Source organism: Haliotis rufescens, unplaced genomic scaffold (assembly GCF_023055435.1).
Source record: "Haliotis rufescens isolate VD_foot unplaced genomic scaffold, xgHalRufe1.0.p SCAF_8, whole genome shotgun sequence".
Lineage (NCBI taxonomy): Eukaryota > Metazoa > Mollusca > Gastropoda > Lepetellida > Haliotidae > Haliotis > Haliotis rufescens.
The window spans coordinates 11,999,814-12,021,806 of NW_025964372.1; the positions used below are offsets into that span (position 1 = coordinate 11,999,814).

General features: G+C 42.2%; 2 protein-coding genes across 2 annotated transcripts in view; one reads left to right on the forward strand and one right to left on the reverse strand.

The window, feature by feature from the left end:
* Nucleotides 1-1,582: 1,582 nt before the first annotated feature.
* Nucleotides 1,583-8,145, forward strand: LOC124113759. Its single transcript, XM_046474270.2, has 3 exons — nucleotides 1,583-1,749; nucleotides 4,213-4,395; nucleotides 7,724-8,145. Exons 1-3 carry the CDS (start codon nucleotides 1,620-1,622, stop codon nucleotides 7,963-7,965), a joined length of 555 nt encoding a protein of 184 aa, XP_046330226.1. The 5' UTR covers nucleotides 1,583-1,619; the 3' UTR covers nucleotides 7,966-8,145.
* Nucleotides 8,146-9,121: 976 nt separating this feature from the next.
* LOC124113770 (paired mesoderm homeobox protein 2-like) overlaps nucleotides 9,122-21,993 on the reverse strand; it is a 52,235-nt gene continuing 39,363 nt past the window's right edge. The window contains exons 2-3 of the mRNA XM_046474288.2: nucleotides 11,876-12,066; nucleotides 9,122-11,609 (exon numbers count right to left, since the gene is read on the reverse strand). Coding sequence (XP_046330244.1) covers nucleotides 11,283-11,609; nucleotides 11,876-12,066 — 518 coding nt within the window. The 3' untranslated portion in view covers nucleotides 9,122-11,282. The remainder of the gene's footprint in view (nucleotides 11,610-11,875; nucleotides 12,067-21,993) is intronic.

A 21,993-nucleotide genomic window follows, 5' to 3' on the forward strand; every position in this document is an offset into this window, starting at 1 on the left:
GTAAACAGGCTGACACGATGCGAGCTCTGTGAGGCCTGGCATTATCATCTTTGAAAACCGCGTGACCTGGCATGGCCCTTAAGAATGGAAGCACAACAGGAATGATGATCTCGTCCCTGTATCTCTGGCCAGTCAGATTTCCATCCTGTACCAGTAAATCAGTTCTTCCAGTCAGGGTGATACCTCCCCAGACGATAACGGATCCACCTCCAAATCGATCATGCTCCACAACATCAACGTCAGCGTACCGCTCTCCCTGACGTCTGTAGACTGGGATCCGACCATCGTTGAAATGCAGATTGAACCTTGATTCGTCGGAGAAGAGTACCCTTGCCCATCTGCGGGGACCCCAGCGTAAATGTCCATTTCCCCAATTCAGTCTGTTCTGACGGTGGCGTGGTGTAAGAGGGGGTCTTACAGCTGGACGACGTGCCCGCAGTCCGTAGTGACGTAATCGGCGGCGTATTGTTGATACAGATACACGTCGTCCTGTAGCTTGTTGGAAAGCATTATTGGCTGCTGTGGCTGTAATGTGTCTGCCCCTGAGAAACAGCAAAAAGACGCATCGGTCATCTTGCTGTGATGTTACCCTTGACCTACCCGACCTGGGTCGATCCTGGACGGAGTTGGTCTGTTGAAAGCGTACCCAGAGGTTGGAAACTGCCTATTTGGATACGCCAAGACGTCTGGCAACCTACCGTTGTGATCTGCCATCTTGTAGCAGTGCCAAGGCTTGATGTCGTTGCTCAATACGGAGACTTCTCCCTCTACCCATGCTTGCATCAAAGAAGAATTTCTCCACTAACTCAGAAGAGCCAACTGCAATCCTTATAAAGATGAATTGCACGAGTATCCCGCGTCAAATTGCTGCTAAAACACGTGCATTATCGTGCATGTGAACACCTGCGTTTTGGTGCGAATTTTGTTTAAAAATGTGCGACATTTCACAGAGTTTTATCAATTAATGAACGAAAAACTCTAATCTTTTCACCGTTACAGATTTGGTTTTACGCCACATCAGTTCATGTGCTAACAGTACCTGTAAAAAGTTTAGAATATTTGGCATTATCTGGTTTGAAACAGTTGAGTATAGTGAGTGGCTACATTTACACTGGTGAGTCTAAACTTTTGATGGGTAGTATATTTCAAAAGTTTGTTTTATTTAACCCAGCCAACATGTTGACCAGCAAGATTGATATTTGCTGTCAAAACATGTTTAAGAATGAGATTTGTTATGCTATCTATATAGGACTTGTACTCAGTTATTTTTTTATATTATTCGAACTAATAGTGGGTATATACTATGTTCTGCCTGTTGGGCACAGTTATATGTTTCCTTGCCTTGGTTTTCCCTGTGCTGACCATTTAAAGACACTGTTTCTTTTATTGTGATTTCCAAAGATAACTACATTAATAACAACCAATTTGTACTTGGCACCAATCCTCTCCTCCCATAGCTTACACTTCCTTCCTCTTCACGTGACATTATATGGCGGGGAACAATTGATGCACTGCAACCATCTCTACTTTGTTTGTATTACAAAAAGCAAAATACCGTCCTCCAAAAAAATCCGAGGGACCACGCTAGACCATTCACTGCAAGACCATATTCGTTTCAGATGCTCCGTTGTACAATACTTGTGGCGTGTTTGGTGCTGGCTTCCGGTCAGCGTGGACGCAATGGAAACAATGACAATGGACGCAATGGAGGCGGAAACAATAACCAAGGTCAAAATGGACGTGATGATGGTAATTATTTCATAACATTGGTCTAAACATTCCCGTCGATAACTTATATTGATGAAGATAAGAGATGCTTTTGATAAAACGGAACTGAAGAGGAAAAGAATCGTCAAGGTTTCTATCATGTCTAATACATTCTCGCAGACGATTGTCAATGCTTTCTGACGAACATGTATTGTCACACATACGCTGAATATTTTTACCATGGTTGTGAGAAGGGCCAGTGCCCTGGGAAATACGTCACATAATAGAGTATAAATATAGAGGTGGGCCTGTGTGGGGAATAAATCACACGGTAGAGTATATGGATAGAGGTGGGCCTGTGTGGGGAATAGATCACACGGTAGAGTATATAGATAGAGGTGGGCCTGTGTGGGGAATAAATCACACGGTAGAGTATATATATAGAGGTGGGCCTGTGTGGGAAATAAATCACACGGTAGAGTATAAATATAGAGGTGGGCATGTGTGGGGAATAAATCACACGGTAGAGTATAAATATAGAGGTGGGCCTGTTTTGGGAATAAATCACACGGTAGAGTATAAAGATAGAGGTGGGTCTGTGTGGGGAATAGATCACACGGTAGAGTATAAATATAGAGAGGGGTCTGTGTGGGGAATAGATCACGCTGTAGAGTATATAGATAGAGGTGGGTCTCTGTGGGGAATAGATCACACGGTAGAGTATAAATAAAGAGGTGGGTCTGTGTGGGGAATAGATCACGCTGTAGAGTATATAGATAGAGGTGGGTCTCTGTGGGGAATAGATCACATGGTAGAGTATAAATATAGAGGTGGGTCTGTGTGGGGAATAGATCACATTGTAGAGTATAAAGATAAAGGTGGGTCTCTGTATGGAATAGATCACGTGATAGAGTGTAGAGATAGAGGGTGGTCTGTGTGAGGAATACGTGGTATGGTAGAGGGTAGAGATAGAGGGTGGTCTCTGTGAGGAATACGCAATATGGTAGAGGGCAGAGATAGAGTGTGGTCTCTGTGGGGAATTCGTGATATGGTAGAGGGTAGGGATAGAGAGTGGTCTGTTTGGGGAATACGTGATATGGTAGAGGGTAGAGATAGAGGGTGGTCTCTGTGAGGAATACGTGATATGGTAGAGGGTAGGGATAGAGGCTGTTTTTGGGGGGAATACGCAATATGGTAGAGATAGAGGGTAGTCTCTGTGGGGAATTCGTGATATGGTTGAGGGAAGAGATAGAGGGTGGTCTCTGTGAGGAATACGCAATATGGTAGAGGGTAGAGATAGAGGTGGTTTCTGTGAGGAATTCGTGATATGGTAGAGGGTACGGATAGAGGGTTGTCTCTGTGGGGAATACGTGATATGGTAGAGGGTACGGATAGAGGGTTGTCTCTGTGGGGAATACGTGATATGGTAGAGGGTAGAGATAGAGGGTGGTCTCTGTGGGGAATTCGTGATATGGTAGAGGGTAGGGATAGAGAGTGGTCTGTTTGGGGAATACATGATATGGTAGAGGGTAGAGATAGAGGGTGGTCTCTATGGGGAATACGTGATATGGTAGAGGGTAGAGATAGAGGGTGGTCTGTTTTGGGAATACGTGATATGGTAGAGGGTAGAGACAGAGGGTGGTCTCTGTGAGGAATACGTGATATGTTAGAGGGTAGAGATAGAGGGTGGTCTCTGTGGGGAATACGCGATATTGTAGAGGGTAGGGATAGAGGCTGGTCTGTTTGGGGAATACGTGATATGGTAGAGGGTAGAGATAGAGGGTGGTTTGTTTTGGGAATATGTGATATGGTAGAGGGTAGAGATAGAGGATGGTCTCTGTGAGGAATACGTGATATGGTAGAGGGTAGAGATAGAGGGTGGTTTGTTTTGGGAATATGTGATGTGGTAGAGGGTAGGGATGGAGGTTGGTCTGTTTGGGGAATACGCGATATGGTAGAGGGTAGAGATAGAGGGAGGTCTCTGTGAGGAATACGTGATATGGTAGAGGGTAGAGATAGAATAGAGGGTGGTTTGTTTGGGGAATACGCGATATAGTAGAGTGTAGGGATACGAGGTTGGACGATGTGGGGCTAACGTGACGTAGTGGGGTGCAAGGGTGGAGGTGGGTTTATGTGGGAACACGTTGCACGGTAGAGTGTAGAGATAGAGGGTGGTCTGTGTTTGGAATGCGTGATATGGTAGAGGGTAGAGATAGGGGTTTGCCTACGTGAGGAATACATGATATGGTAGAGGGTAGAAATAGAGCTTTGCCTCATGTGAGGAATACGTGTTTTATCGGAGTATAGAGATAGAGGCGGATCTATGTTAAAAATACGTGATATTGTATAAAGATAGAGGCGGGTCTATGTGGGAGGAATGTGGTATGGTACGATGTAGATATTTCTATGTTTCTTCGTGGATTAATAATGTAGGTATAGAGAAAGTGTGGGATACGGTGGTCGTCACTGGAAAGAAGAGATTTTTATTTGTTTTATTTTATTTAGAGCTGTGTCGTGCAAATCCCCGGTCGGATGTGGTATTGGTGCCCGGGTCAGCTTGCCGTGCTTTCGTAAGCTGCGAGAACAGCACTTCCCTGGGACGAACTCGGTGTCTGGGCGGAACATCCTACAGCTTCGATACCAACCAATGTGAATTCGATGCCCCCTGTGACGACCCTTCTGCTCGGGGTAAGATCATGCACCTCATTATATAAACTTCAAAATACCTTAGTTTAGGTAATACAGAAATTAGTTTGAATAATAATTCAAATAATATAAATCACCTCTCTATTGTTGTGTTTGTAACCATCTTTGCATTGACCCTAAGGGGTTGGATGTGATAGTGAAATGGTAAAAGGCTATTGTAGTGAAAAGATAGCCACGTATAAAATGTGTGAATTTTGCCTCTATGTACATATTTTAGAAAATCCCAAACTTCGTGCCGCAAATATAATGACTATCACCAACTGCCATAAGAATGTCAAAACGCAATGTCCGAAATAACGTCAATGACTATCATTATTTTAGGAACTTTCATCTTGCCAATTGGAAAACAGTTTAGCGTGTATACAAGCAGGATAGAGCCAATACCGTAATTTACAAGCTAGTTTACAACGTCAGTACTTCACGGGTTTCTCTATATTACATTTCTCCTTATCCTCACACACAGGACTTACACGCGGTGAAGTAGAGATGCGTGTCTGTGATCTCGGTGATCAGTGGTCAGAGCAGTGGCTGGATCATGGCCGTGGCTTGATTCGATGTTATATAAACAGCGACTACACCACAGAATATAGAGATGAAAAGCTACAATATGTAGACGTAAACCCACTATATAGAGATGTAAGCCTACAATATGTAGACGTAAACCCACTATATAGAGATGTAAGCCCACAAATGTAGACGTAAACCCACTGTATAGAGATGTAAGCCCACAAATGTAGACGTAAACCCACTGTATAGAGATGTAAGCCTACAATATGTAGACGTAAACCCACTATATAGAGATGTAAGCCCACAAATGTAGACGTAAACCCACTGTATAGAGATGTAAGCCCCCAATATGTAGACGTAACCCCACAATATGGAAATGTAAGCCTACAATATGTAGACGTAAACCCACAATATGGAGATGTAAGCCTACAATATGTAGACGTAAACCCACAATATGGAAATGTAATCCCACAATATGTAGACGTAACCCCACAATATGGAGATGTAAGCCTACAATATGTAGACGTAAACCCACAATATGGAGATGTAAGCCTACAAAATGTAGACGTAAACCCACAATATGGAAATGTAAGCCCACAATATGTAGACGTAACCCCAAAATATGGAGATGTAAGCCTACAATATGTAGACGTAAACCCACAATATGGAAATGTAAGCCCACAATATGTTGACGTAACCACACAATATGGAAATGTAAGCCTACAATATGTAGACGTAAACCCACTGTATAGAGATGTAAGCCTACAAAATGTAGACGTAACCCCACAATATGGAAATGTAAGCCTACAATATGTAGACGTAAACCCACTATATGGAGATGTAAGCCTACAATATGTAGACGTAAACCCACAATATGGAAATGTAAGCCTACAATATGTAGACGTAAACCCACTGTTTAGAGATGTAAGCCTACAAAATGTAGACGTAAACCCACAATATGGAAATGTAAGCCTACAATATGTAGACGTAAACCCACAATATGGAGATGTAAGCCTACAATATGTAGACGTAAACCCACAATATGGAAATGTAAGCCCACAATATGTAGACGTAAACCCACAATATGGAGATGTAAGCCTACAATATGTAGACGTAACCCCACAATATGGAAATGTAAGCCTACAATATGTAGACGTAAACCCACAATATGGAGATGTAAGCCTACAATATGTAGACGTAACCCCACAATATGTAGATGTTAGCCCACAAATGTAGACGTAAACCCACTGTTTAGAGATGTAAGCCTACAAAATGTAGACGTAACCCCACAATATGGAAATGTAAGCCTACAATATGTAGACGTAAACCCACAATATGGAAATGTAAGCCTACAATATGTAGACGTAACCCCACAATATGTAGATGTAAGCCTACAATATGTAGACGTTACCCACAGTATGGAGATGTAAGCCTACAATATGTAGACGTAAACACACAATATGGAAATGTAAGCCCACAATATTTAGACGTAAACCCACTATATAGAGATGTAAGCCTACAATATGTAGACGTAACCCCACTATATAGAGATGTAAGCCCATAATATGTAGACGTAAACCCACAATATGGAAATGTAAGCCCCCAATATGTAGACGTAACCCCACTGTATAGAGATGAAAGCCTACAAAATGTAGACGTAAACCCACAAGATGTCATTCATGAAAGTTCATGCTGGAAGTGGGGCAGCGGGGTAGCTCAAGGCGTTTGCTCGTCACGCTGAAGGCCTCGGTCCGATTTCCACATGGGTACAATGTGTGAAGCCCATTTTTCTGGTGTCCCCGCCGTGATATCACTGGAATGTTGCAAAAGCGACGTAAAACCATACTCACTCACTCACTCGTCGTTCACATAAATTCAAGCAATTGTATCTTAGATCAGACATAAGATCGGGCTGTATGCTTATGTCCAGATGTAGGCGCATCGTAATGCAATCACTTCCGACTTTAATTGGATTATTTAAATTCCTAATATAAGAATTGTGCGTGGTGAGGCGAAACCAGTTTAGAAGACTTTGCACGATATAGATCTTTGGTTGCCGAATCTGTGCCATCAGTTTCAGCTGTGAAGCAACGTTTGTGACTCTGTTTCCGATAGTGATTATTAACGATACAGATAACCTGATCAGGATAAACTTCATAACAACATGCTTGGGTCATTAAACATCCGAACTACGCCATCATCATATCTGCTGCAGCGCGCCAACATCTGTCCCCACTTTTTGTTCTTACAGCCTTCATATACAGTTTTGTTGATTTCCACTTCGTGTAGGTTTATACTTTTCCTTGACGATTACGATACTTTCTATTTGTAAACGGCGAGGTATGAATATCCGATACATCCACCAAGTGTTGATTGTCGAGCGGAAACACCGGCGGTGTCAATCACCGTCTTAGGTCCGAGACCAAACATATAAAGCTGTTCGATTTAAAAAAAAGTGTCTTTGCAGTTGTCCTATGTGGATATTTAATAATTGAGTGAAAGTTAATTCTTATCATTTTTTTAATCACAATTTCTTACTGCATTGTCATACAATCCTAAACGATAAAAATGTCCAAACATGTTTTTAATAAGCGTCTAAACACACCGAAAGGGGTAAGGATCTCACTACATTTCTTAACTACCGCTCAAATATTATACTCATAGTATATGACAATAGTATGTCCAATGCTTACCATCAATGTGTTGAATGGGTACACGTCATACCTGTCGTACTCACACAAGGCATTGGATTGGGAAAGTTGCCATTTGCATTAAAAGCTACACAGTGTTTTGTTTGTTGCAGTCAACGTTAACAACCCATGCGATGACGGTGTCGGACCGGAGCAGTTCGGGGAATCATACCTTGTTGCCTTTCCAAACGTGTGCAACCAATTTATTATGTGTGGAAACGGGATGCCTCAGGGACATTACTTCTGTGGCGAAGGGTTGCTGTTTGACACGACCAGCAATCAGTGCAACACTACGAGTAATGTCGACTGTACTGGTCGCGACATTATTGTTGAGCATCAGGACATGACTGGCTAGACCAGTACTGTTACGTTTGGAAGCGATGCACTATAGGATGATTTAATGTACGTATTCACATCATTATTGATTACTGGAAGGTACTCATTGCATCCCAACATATTGTAAGGATCTGAGCGTCCGATCCTACTTATTCGAGGGAGTGATGAGACATGTCTCATAATAAAGTGATGAATAGAATTTCTTTGTCACCTAATGTTACCTGTACGTCTACTTCATGGTCAGCTACAACGTTTGTTGGTTAAAGTGCTCACAGAGCGGACACTTAAAGGCCTCAGGAATCAGTCCTCCATCATGCACTTCGAGTCTGATGTCAGTACCTTCGGTTTGGTGAAATATATGCCTGCTACCATACAGCATCAAACACGATTCAAGTATCGTGACTCAAACCAGCCTGATACGAAACATTCCCAATGCAGTATGCTGCATAACTACTGCATGCATAACACCCTTTGCGATGATTTTAACGAGTTCAACCTTGCTTTGAATTTGACCGCGCCTTTGGCCTTCACCATGTGCCAAGTAAATGTACAATAACTGGCAATGAATATTTGTTTTGACAATGACATTGACCTTTGACGGACCCACCACTGATGACATTTATTAAAGTAACGGGTGAAGGTTTTGGCAGATACATGTACATGCATATTGCAAGATTTTACCTTGGATAAGTTTCCACGAAGACTTTCTCACAGCATTGCCTCATCCTAGAAAAGGTTTAAACCAAGATGGGTGATACAATGCGTCCAAATATTCACTTCCAAGTCTACAGAGGTACAACTAACAACGACATAACCATGTCTTTAAACCCCTGAACGCTGACTTTCGGGCCAGCCCCAGTGAATCCATGTACTTAGGAAGTGTACCTATCAGTGATATTTTTTTATCTCGTGAAATTTGACCTTCTTATGATGCTGTACCAAGGGATTTCCACAATGGGAAGGTTCCCTCAATAAAACCAATAGTTTTTGCATTGCCAATCTATCATTAGTGACGGTCAAATCCGACAAAACTTTAGTAGCCATGTCACAGGATATCCTTTTATCCAGGAGTGTGTTAAGCAGCAGAACATCTTCCAATGTTTAGATGGAGAATTATATTATACCTCAGGCTTTGGTTACAGTTCATATGGCATTAAACACAAAACGCAAAACCGTCGGGGATTTGAATACTTTATTTGTGAATTATGTTTCTCCAGAAACATACATGTACATACCAATGAAGTGACACTATGTGCATCTGTGTACGAGCTAGCACCTGGTTGGGGTGGGGGGTGGGGGGTGGGGGGTGGGAGGCATCCTCTACATGATGCAGCAGCCATCACATCACCCACCCACACGCTATTCTGACAACCCTGACGGGTTAAAAACAGATTTATAAGACGTCACCCTGGGATGTGACTCTGTATATAATACGCTAGACAGTACAGTAGGATGTTTGAAATAAGTATATATTATCATTTGCAATAGATTGTGTTGTTTTATGTACACATACCAAAGAGAAACAACACAGATGCAGTTTATTCTGATTCCTAAAACCCTAGAAACGCTACCAAGTAGCCTGAAGTAGAGAAAAGAAATTGCAAAAGCATCTTAAGTTCTGTGTATCATTCGTACGCAGTGGGCAAAGAACTGGTAGAGAAGGATATGCAACCCTTATTAACAACAGGAGCATGACCTGTTGATGGTGTGAAACACGCGGTTAAAGGGGATTAACCCAGGACTTCATCTTTTACTCTTTATGGCTCGCTCATGGAAACTTACATTGCTTCCTCCGCAGACAATTCGTGATAATCGACCACTAGTGCCAGTATATGCTTTGTCAAATCACTCGACGAGAGAACCACGTTATTTTACAAGATCTGTTAATTCTAATTAAACACGGACACCGACAACAGAAAGGCACTTTCATGTGTAATTCCTATGACGAACTGACGTAGATGATGACAACCACGATCTAAATACCCATTAAAACATTTATTTTGTGAGAAGTGGCTCCAAATTGAGTTTTAATATTTGACACTGATCATATAATGAATTCGATAACATATTAAACATGAGTTCTCGTTATTATAACTGATCTGTCAGTTACATAAATTGAGTTTTCGAAATGGCTCAGTTTTAGGACGTCAGATTTTGATGACTCAATAAACGGTAACGATCCGCGGGGATCTCTTGGCTTGTCAACAATAGGTTAAAATAAACAAACATACGACTAAGTTGGCGACAAAGTTGCCCTTATTACGTAGTTTGTCATGGTATGTGACACAGGCGGAGAAAGACGCGTGTCAAAATAAGCTAATGACAACGTTGCAGCTGGTCTGTCCATTGTCCTGTCCCTTTGTCTGCTTCACAAAGCCATCCACATGGGCTGCCGTCATCACTGACAGTTGCTAAAGACGTTTATGACTGAACGAGGAGGTTAAACAGCGAAATGCCGCCTTACGGTGTATACGTCGGGGTTTCATGGTGACTAAAGAGTCATCATTTGTGGAAAAATAACATATCTCTCGAAATACAATAAAAACAAATACGTATATATTCATGCATGAAGATGACACTATTGTAGAATCAACACACAGCTGGTTGAGTTGGATGGCATAAACTGACATGACATATATTCAATACATGAATAAACAATGAGCGATGTTAACACATGGGGTATCAAACTGAACTTGTCCATAATATCCATTGATAGAGGGCGGTTGGTGCTGTCGGCATGTGCGGGTAGCCTTCCTTCAGTGATGTACACTCCATGCTTCAAATCGTACCAGAATGCATACTTCGCTCCGAGGGTCGTTGTGAGGAGTACATATAGGCCACTGGTGTACACTGAACAACAAGCGCAAGGCACCGACATTGGACTGTTGTCTGGCGTGGACATGATGCATGAACAGTCTGGGTTCAGTTGAATCTGGCATGAAGGCAAGGCTAGGACGGATGATCGATTTAAATACAGTAGAACACATACAGTGACGTGATGTGACAATATGTACAAGACCCTACCTAGCACCTGGTGCTGAAACCTGGATGATATCAAGCATATCTCAGCAAGACACACTCTGTTACGGCAACAACGTTCTAAAGAGCACCATTTGCAAATTTATTCAACATATGATCTTCGAGCTACCATATAATAAGTGAGGCCTGTGATATCAAAAGACACAAGCACATAAACAGTGTTTACAGATCGTTCCGAATAGCACCAAGATCTCACAACTGTCCCCAATTGAGCAACTCACTGTGCCGCCATTATGAATGTGCGCATGAAGTGATGACATAGTTCAAAGTGTAGTCCATTACGAAGGGGCACCTGTCTCACTGCGACATTTGGTGCCCGTAGGGGGTGTGATGCATCGTGTTGTATTCCTGCGCTTTGAGACGTAAACACGCTATACTCGAGCCCACATTGGGCGGGGGAGAGTAAGAATGATTTGCCAGCGCACAACTTGACGAGGTGGTAACTGGGCTGTAACTGGGTGGTGTTGGCCAGGACAGGTAATCGGAGTTCATAGGGGACGGCCGAGGGGTGATTGGTTGTTCAATGGGGGTGTTTTCGGGACTTCGGCCATATATGCTTTGTCTCTGAGCCATCAAATTTCGTTCGTTTCTTCTAAACTTTGCTCGTCGATTCTGAAACCACACCTGAAATGACCAAAACGTGTTTATGACGCAGACATTGAGCGACACGTTCAGACTTGTGACATTTACCAGACATGGAGGAGCATACACTGAACGCAGTGGATATAAGCTAGAATTGTTCTCCTGCATGCTTCAATTAATATGGCAACTTTTGTCGTCATAGAAATTTATTTCCTATACACCTGTTACAACCTGTTTCTGCCATGAATGTCTGCTGCCACCAGTGCAAATGATGTGCAGCATATGCACAGTACACATTGATAACTTGCCTGAACTCTTGCTTCGCTCAAATTGACCCGCCTGGCTAATTCCTCCCGAACAAAGGCATCTGGGTAGTGTGTCCTCTCGAACACTCGCTCAAGCGCCGCAAGCTGGGTGCTGTTGAACGTTGTGCGGTTACGTCGCTGTTTCCGCCGCCGTTTGCCGTCACCGTCATCCTTCTTGTCGTCATCGTTGTCGGCTGTAAGGAAAGAGACTCTTTGTTCAACATATCGAGTGATTCATCTTCTCAACACATGACATACAGAGTGATGCACATCCCTCAACTATACATGATATACAGAGTGATGCACATCCCTCAACTATACATGACGTACAGAGTGATGCACATCCCACAACTATACAAGACATACAGACTGATGCACACCCCACAACTATACAAGACATACAGAGTGATGAACATCCCACAACATACATGATGTACAGACTGATGCACATCCCACAACTATACAAGACATACAGAGTGATGAACATCCCACAACATCACGACCGCCTCCGTGGTCTTGTGGTAGAGCGTCCGCCCGGAAAGCGGAAGGTCCAGGGTTCGATCCCGGGCCGCGTCATACAAAAAGACGTTAAAAGATTGTACTTGTTGTTACCCTGTCTGGCGCTCGGCATTAAGGGGCTAAAACAAGGACTGGTCGGCTCGGAGTCAGTATACTGTGTCTGAGTGGGGTATTCATGTTAAACTGCGGCATGGTATCTCAGTGAGCTAGCACTATAAATCGGCATCAGTCCGGACTAGTACAAGCAGCCACACACACACACATACACGTGCATGCACGTCGCTATATAAGTGCAATAATCTTGGACGCGAAGGTTAAACCCAATTTCACCTCACCTCATCTCACAACATACATGATGTACAGAGTGATGCACATCCTACAATATACATGACATACAGAGTGATACACATCCCACAACATACATGATGTACAGAGTGATGCACATCCCACAACTATACATGACGTACAGAGTGATGCACATCCCACAACTTTACATGATGTACAGAGTGATGGACATCCCACAACATACATGATGTACAGAGTGATGGACATCTCACAACATACATGATGTACAGAGTGATGGACATCCCACAACATACATGATGTACAGAGTGATGCACATCCCACAACTATACATAATGTACAGAGTGATGCACATCCCACTACATACATGATGTACAGAGTGATGCACATCCCACAACTATACATAATGTACAGAGTGATGCACATCCCACAACTATACATGACGTACAGAGTGATGCACATCCCACAACTTTACATGATGTACAGAGTGATGCACATCCCACAACTATTCATAATGTACAGAGTGATGCACATCCCACAACATACATGATGTACAGAGTGATGGACATCCCACAACATACATGATGTACAGAGTGATGCACATCCCACAACTAAACATGATGTACAGAGTGATGGACATCCCACAACATACATGATGTACAGAGTGATGCACATCCCACAACTATACATGATGTACAGAGTGATGCACATCCCACAACATACATGATGTACAGAGTGATGGACATCCCACAACATACATGATGTACAGAGTGATGCACATCCCACAACTATACATGACGTACAGAGTGATGCACATCCCACAACTTTACATGATGTACAGAGTGATGCACATCCCACAACTATTCATAATGTACAGAGTGATGCACATCCCACAACATACATGATGTACAGAGTGATGGACATCTCACAACATACATAATGTACAGAGTGATGCACATCCCACAACTATACATGATGTACAGAGTGATGGACATCCCACAACATACATGACGTACAGAGTGATGCACATCCCACAACTATACATGATGTACAGAGTGATGCACATCCCACAACATACATGATGTACAGAGTGATGCACATCCCACAACATACATGATGTACAGAGTGATGCACATCCCAAAACTATACATGATGTACAGAGTGATGCACATCCCACAACATACATGATGTACAGAGTGATGCACACCCCACAACATACATGATGTACAGAGTGATGGACATCCCACAACATACATGATGTACAGAGTGATGGACATCCCACAACATACATGATGTACAGAGTGATGGACATCCCACAACTATACATGATGTACAGAGTGATGCACATCCCACAACATACATGATGTACAGAGTGATGGACATCCCACAACATACATGATGTACAGAGTGATGCACATCCCACAACTATACATAATGTACAGAGTGATGCACATCCCACAACTATACATAATGTACAGAGTGATGCACATCCCACAACTATACATAATGTACAGAGTGATGGACATCCCACAACTATACATGATGTACAGAGTGATGCACATCCCACAACTATACATAATGTACAGAGTGATGGACATCCCACAACTATACATGATGTACAGAGTGATGCACATCCCACAACATACATGATGTACAGAGTGATGCACATCCCACAACATACATGATGTACACAGTGATGCACATCCCACAACTATACATAATGTACAGAGTGATGCACATCCCACAACTATACATAATGTACAGAGTGATGCACATCCCACAACTATACATAATGTACAGAGTGATGGACATCCCACAACTATACATGATGTACAGAGTGATGCACATCCCACAACTATACATAATGTACAGAGTGATGGACATCCCACAACTATACATGATGTACAGAGTGATGCACATCCCACAACATACATGATGTACAGAGTGATGCACATCCCACAACATACATGATGTACAGAGTGATGCACATCCCACAACATACATGATGTACAGAGTGATCCCCACCCTACAACTATACATGATGTACAGAGTGATGCACATCCCACAACATACATGATGTACAGAGTGATGCACATCCCACAACTATACATGATGTACAGAGTGATGCACATCCCACAACATACATGATGTACAGAGTGATGGACATCCCACTACATACATGACGTACAGAGTGATGCACACCCCACAACTATACATGATGTACAGAGTGATGCACATCCCACAACTATACATGATGTACAGAGTGATGCACATCCCACTACATACATGACGTACAGAGTGATGCACATCCCACTACATACATGACGTACAGAGTGATGCACATCCCACAACTATACATGACGTACAGAGTGATGGACATCCCACAACATACATGACATACAGAGTGATGCACATCCCACAACATACATGATGTACAGAGTGATGCACATCCCACAACATACATGATGTACAGAGTGATGCACATCCCACAACATACATGACGTACAGAGTGATGCACATCCCACAACTATACATGATGTACAGAGTGATGCACATCCCAAAACTATACATGACGTACAGAGTGATGCACATCCCACAACTATACATGATGTACAGAGTGATGCACATCCCACAACATACATGATGTACAGAGTGATGCACATCCCACAACATACATGATGTACACAGTGATGCACATCCCACAACTATACATAATGTACAGAGTGATGCACATCCCACAACTATACATAATGTACAGAGTGATGCACATCCCACAACTATACATAATGTACAGAGTGATGGACATCCCACAACTATACATGATGTACAGAGTGATGCACATCCCACAACTATACATAATGTACAGAGTGATGGACATCCCACAACTATACATGATGTACAGAGTGATGCACATCCCACAACATACATGATGTACAGAGTGATGCACATCCCACAACATACATGATGTACAGAGTGATGCACATCCCACAACATACATGATGTACAGAGTGATCCCCACCCTACAACTATACATGATGTACAGAGTGATGCACATCCCACAACATACATGATGTACAGAGTGATGCACATCCCACAACTATACATGACGTACAGAGTGATGCACATCCCACAACTATACATGATGTACAGAGTGATGCACATCCCACAACATACATGATGTACAGAGTGATGCACATCCCACAACATACATGATGTACACAGTGATGCACATCCCACAACTATACATAATGTACAGAGTGATGCACATCCCACAACTATACATGACGTACAGAGTGATGGACATCCCACAACATACATGACATACAGAGTGATGCACATCCCACAACATACATGATGTACAGAGTGATGCACATCCCACAACATACATGATGTACAGAGTGATGCACATCCCACAACATACATGACGTACAGAGTGATGCACATCCCACAACTATACATGATGTACAGAGTGATGCACATCCCAAAACTATACATGACGTACAGAGTGATGCACATCCCACAACTATACATGATGTACAGAGTGATGCACATCCCACAACATACATGATGTACAGAGTGATGCACATCCCACAACATACATGATGTACAGAGTGATGCACATCCCACAACATACATGATGTACAGAGTGATGCACATCCCACAACATACATGATGTACAGAGTGATGCACATCCCACAACTATACATGATGTACAGAGTGATGCACATCCCACAACATACATGATGTACAGAGTGATGGACATCCCACAACATACATGATGTACAGAGTGATGGACATCCCACAACATACATGATGTACAGAGTGATGGACATCCCACAACATACATGATGTACAGAGTGATGCACACCCCACAACATACATGACGTACAGAGTGATGCACATCCCACAACATACATGATGTACAGAGTGATGCACATCCCACAACATACATGATGTACAGAGTGATGCACATCCCACAACATACATGATGTACAGAGTGATCCCCACCCTACAACTATACATGATGTACAGAGTGATGCACATCCCACAACATACATGACGTACAGAGTGATGCACATCCCACAACATACATGATGTACAGAGTGATGCACATCCCACAACATACATGATGTACAGAGTGATGCACATCCCACAACATACATGATGTACAGAGTGATCCCCACCCTACAACTATACATGATGTACAGAGTGATGCACATCCCACAACTATACATGATGTACAGAGTGATGCACGTTCACCTATAGCGTGGATAGATCCCACCTACACAGTGATAATGATCCACCCCAGAAACTACGGTCAACGGTGTGATACAGTGATGGTAAATTAGTGGTTTGTCAAGAAAATATTGAAGCGACCGTAAAATGTCCATGAAAGCGCACCTCGCCACACCTCCGTCAACGCAGATAACAATGTGTCCTGTGTTGTCAGTTGTTGTGAATCAGGGCGTCTTGAAGTGTTGGGGTCTATCTCTCTCCCCTCACCATCAGGGCGTCTTGAAGTGTTGGGGTCCAGCTCTCTCCCCTCGCCATCAGGGCGTCTTGAAGTATTAGGGTCTATCACTCTCCCCTCGCCATCAGGGCGTCTTGAAGTGTTGGGGTCTATCTGTCTCCCCTCACCATCACGGCGTCTTGAAGTGTTGGGTGTCCAGCTCTCTTCCCTCCATCACGGCGTCTTGAAGTGTTGGGGTCTATCTCTCTCCCCTCGCCACCAGGGCGTGTTGAATTGTTGGGGTCATTTCTCTCTCCGCCATCAGGGCCTCTTGATGTTTTTGTGTCTATCTCTCACCCCTCCACTCCCCACCAGGGCGTGTTGAATTGTTGGGGTCATTTCTCTCTCCGCCATCAGGGCGTCTTGGTGTGTTTGGATCATCTCTCTCCCCTCGCCACCAGGGCGTGTTGAAGTGTTGGGGTCATCTCTCCCGCCATCAGGGCATCTTGATGTGTTTGGATCATCTCTCTCCGCCATCAGGGCGTCTTGATGTGTTTGTGTCTATCTCTCTCCGCCATCAGGGCGTCTTGATGTGTTTGGATCATCTCTCTCCGCCATCAGGGCGTTTTGAAGTGTTGGAGTCATCTCCCTCCCCTCGCCATCAGGGCGTCTTGAAGTATTGGGGTTCATCTCTCTTCCGCTATGGACATGGGTTTACGCTGTCCCCGACATCCAAATGACGTCACAGAGCATGTTTAACGAATTCAAGATAGACGGTATGTATCTCCAGCCTCTAGACCCGTCTACTCACAAAGTAACTTATTCATTAAGCATCAATCATTCCAGTGTCTCTCCTTATTTTAGAGGCTGCCCTCTCCAAACATAATGATGCTCTCAGTAGGTGCCGGCTATTGATTGTAGCTTGGTTGAGACCCAAATGACATCAACAAGCAAAACTGAGTACACTCAAGAGGTGTAATTAATGCCCGGCTCTCTTTGATGTGTGTTTCCAAATGCCAAGCTCTTCACCGTCAGTAAGATCTGTTTTCATCAAGGAGCATGGCAAGGGGATTGATGTTTTATACAAACTGTGTACTTGTATTAGACAGACTACGATGAATTATGGCCAATCCAGATTTTTGACATACCTTTTTAAAAGATTTATGACAAAAACCTGACGGCAGTGTTTGCGATGTTATCTAGCAATCCTCAGCGGCCATCTCAATTCGCGCGGACATACGAGTCGCTAACACAGGAAATCTACACTCAGATTACATTAAAAAGCATTTCTGAGCATGCTTTAGTCCCTTGCTTGTATTGATCAATACGATAGTAAGTAAACTATTTATTCTGCGTTAAGTGAGGGGAATCTGGGGAGATGGCTGCTAGCATATCGTCCAGCATCCACAGAACACGGCCCCAAGGAAGCCACACGGTAATGTGCCTTCATTGAACTCATCCGAGAGTGCGCTATGGAGCCTAGATTCCGTCAACTTCTACATGTACAATACCCAATGAAATTGTCCTACCCGGCTTTTGTAAACGCCGAAGCTCGTTTTGCATAGGTAATACACATAATTTTAATAAATTTAAAGAGGGACGGTGGACAATGATACAAACGGCCACCATTGTTTACATTACAACACGTGTTTAGAGATGCAATCATTATCCCCTTACGAACCCCAAGTTGGACAGGGGATAGAGAAACGGGCTTCGTTCGCACATGTTGTTTAGCGAACATATATCTCTAACTGTGAAATATTTCTTTGCGAATTGTATATAGATATCAGTGCAGAACTAGTGCTATTTATATTTCTAAGGCCACACGTTCAAAAGAAGGTATGGTTCGTTGATCGTCGTGAAACTATGTATTTACATCAGGTAAAGCTTGTAATGGCGTCTTTTCCTGGTCTGGAATTTCTTCTTCTTCTTTTATGTTTCCGAGGTTTACACAGTTTAAATTGAAAAAAGGTAAAACGTATTCGGAGAGAGTCGTACAGCGTCTTCTTCTTCATTCACTGCATACATGCCATAACGGAGTATTGTATCATTACTCTGTAAACACACTTCAATCGCTTTCTACCGTTTGAAATAATGGCATTGTGTCTCCATTCATGGAGCCGAAGTAGACGCGATATGAATTTGCTATTGCTTGGTACACATAGTGCCGTGATATTGTTGTCATACCTCAAAGTAGTAAACAATATTAACCACACTAACAGTTTCTTTTTTATTTTGTGCTGTTTGTTTTTTCCATCTATTTCCTTGTATATCGCTTATATGTTGTCATAGAATCAAGAATCAAGAATCAAGAATGTTTATTGTACAGAACACCCTCGTAGGGCAGGGTACAAACTATCTACATATGGAATAAATATAACTATCAACATGAGAGGGAGATATACATAATGTACATTATACATATAAATATTGCATATTATTTTCCTTCATAGTGTATAAACATTTATATATATATATGTAATAAATAATAAAATAATAAAGTCCACGTTAGTCCATCATCTTCTTTATATCAGTATATATATATATATATATCATGTGGTGGCTGGCAGCGTGTACTTTAATGAGGCAGATACTGTATTGATAAGACATAATAATCATTTCTAGATGATGTCTATAAGAGAGGTTCTTTTAAAAAACAGGTCGGAGATAATTTGTGAAACATCTTTTGCTTTTTCAGGACAGGGGTTTAGGATATTTGCTAAGATTTTATTATCATTTTGGCGGTTTTGTAAGTCTAGTGTTCGAAGAAGTATCTGCCTTTCATACTGATAATTTGGACAGTACAAAAGGAAGCGTTTTTCATCTTCTATCTTATTTAGGTTATCAGTGTTCACTTGGTCACTTTCAATGAGAAATATATTTCTAAATTTTGTTTGAAGAGCTTCATAGAATTTGGAGCAAGGGGCATTTAAACTGTTGGATTTTGGAAGTAGGTGTGCCATCATATATTTGATAGCGGATGTCCAGGACAGTTTTGGTGAGGCCAAGAGAATATCCTCTTAGTACGCAGCAAATAAGAGCCTGTCACATATTCCAGGTCACTCAGGCGCTGGTAATATCTATACATAGACATATATATTTGTAAACTAAGAGGGTACATTCCTAGTCATATGTCGGTTAAATCATCCAATCTTCATTCCCTGTAAATAATATCTACAGATATTTACAGTTTGTATTACGTATACGTGCATGCCCGGCAGAATCCCTATCAACATTGTGATTGGATTTCGGCAGGGAACAGGTTACCATATTAAGCCAGGTGGGCACTAATGTTAGAGTGACCACCTGCACAGGCAGATACACATACGCACATGCACATAGCTTGCTTCATCATAACATTCTCCTCCCGTTTACCTCAAACATAGCTTTGAAATTAAAAGATTTGTCACACTTTCATAAGATTATGGTCTTAAGGCTTATCCTAGCTTATAAATCCACATCTATTTTGAGTAATAGGAAAAAATAACATTTTCAATATGGCTGGACGGGGAACAAGGCACAACACGCTCACTTGAATCCCTCAGATTAATTGAGAGGAAGACCTTCATATTATGTAAGTCTTGTATACAGAAGCATTTTCACCTAAACATCCCAAGACACCTTTTCACCCTCAACAAGTACTTGAGAGCATTGCAGATGTGTAATCACATAGCAGGAACAGACATTGGTGAGATAGTATGGGGTTATCTAACACCAATTTCATGATCACATTTGCCGTATAGGAAAGGATTAAGAACTGAAATAAATATTGCTTTCATGGAGACTTGTGAGTCATCCCGTCAACAGCGAAAGGCGGAATGACATCAATCATTGAGCTTGGTTGTAAATCTTTGCCAGTGTCGTCCTCGCCATCTTGTTGCCACACGGTGTGGCGAGCTATTGGCACTTCAATGAACAAGATAAGTTGGCATGTACTTGCAAAAGTCAGAAGCAGCCCTGTCAGATATCATTAAAAACATTTCTTTATTAATACAACTCCTTAGTAAAAAAAGATCCTTTGACTCATCTTGACCAAAACCTTTTCAAGGTAGGGCTACATCCCAGAGAAGGTATGCAGTTTAATGATCATGCACGAAAGTAGCCACAAACGTTTTAGTGACCTTGACCTTTTCATGAAATTTCACGACAGGGCCATTTGGAAGGGGTATAAGTATGATTTTTAATGTGAATAATCTTTTGGGAGTAGTAGTAAGAATAATCACAGGTTGCTGGATAAAAACGTAAAGGCATTCCCGTGTCCCGGTGTCGGTAATAATCACACTCGGGGGATGTTTAGGCACAAGATATCGGCAAGTTATGTCACTACGTCCGTTCTCAAACGAAAAAATAGCCACGTTTTACAAAAAGTATACTTATTTTGTTGTGGCTTCTAATAATATAAATAATAAAAATATTACTCAAGATCAAGATTAACAAGAAAACAGCGTTATCACTATCCCTCGACATGAGGCACATAAGAATTTTGTTTGTTCATATTGTAGAGAATATGAACTATAAAAAGGACCCTATAAACCCTTAAGAAGATATAGGCACTTGTGTAACTAATAACATCAGCGTATCAAATTTCATTTCTCTGAGTTGAATAGTTTTTGAGATGACATATCCCCTGGTCTGGTGTAAATCAGAAATGGAGTCTGGCTACTTCTACCCTACTTTAGGTTCACTGCCATTGGATGCCTTCAGTTCAGTGAAGAAAAAGATAATGCTCTTAGGTATTTTTCAAAATCCCAAATCATCAAATCATCAAAAAGCACCAGTTCACCACTAGACTTATCTGTATAGCAAGTTTCATTCAGAATTATTCAACGGTTTTGGAATTCTGCTCCAG

Bases quoted from the DNA above. Each gene is read 5' to 3' on its own strand.
- LOC124113759 (XM_046474270.2), top strand. From the start codon at position 1,620: ATGCTCCGTTGTACAATACTTGTGGCGTGTTTGGTGCTGGCTTCCGGT. The intron at 1,750-4,212 runs GTAATTATTTCA...TATTTTATTTAG, and splicing joins TCAAAATGGACGTGATGATG to AGCTGTGTCGTGCAAATCCC. The intron at 4,396-7,723 runs GTAAGATCATGC...TGTTTGTTGCAG, and splicing joins TGACGACCCTTCTGCTCGGG to TCAACGTTAACAACCCATGC.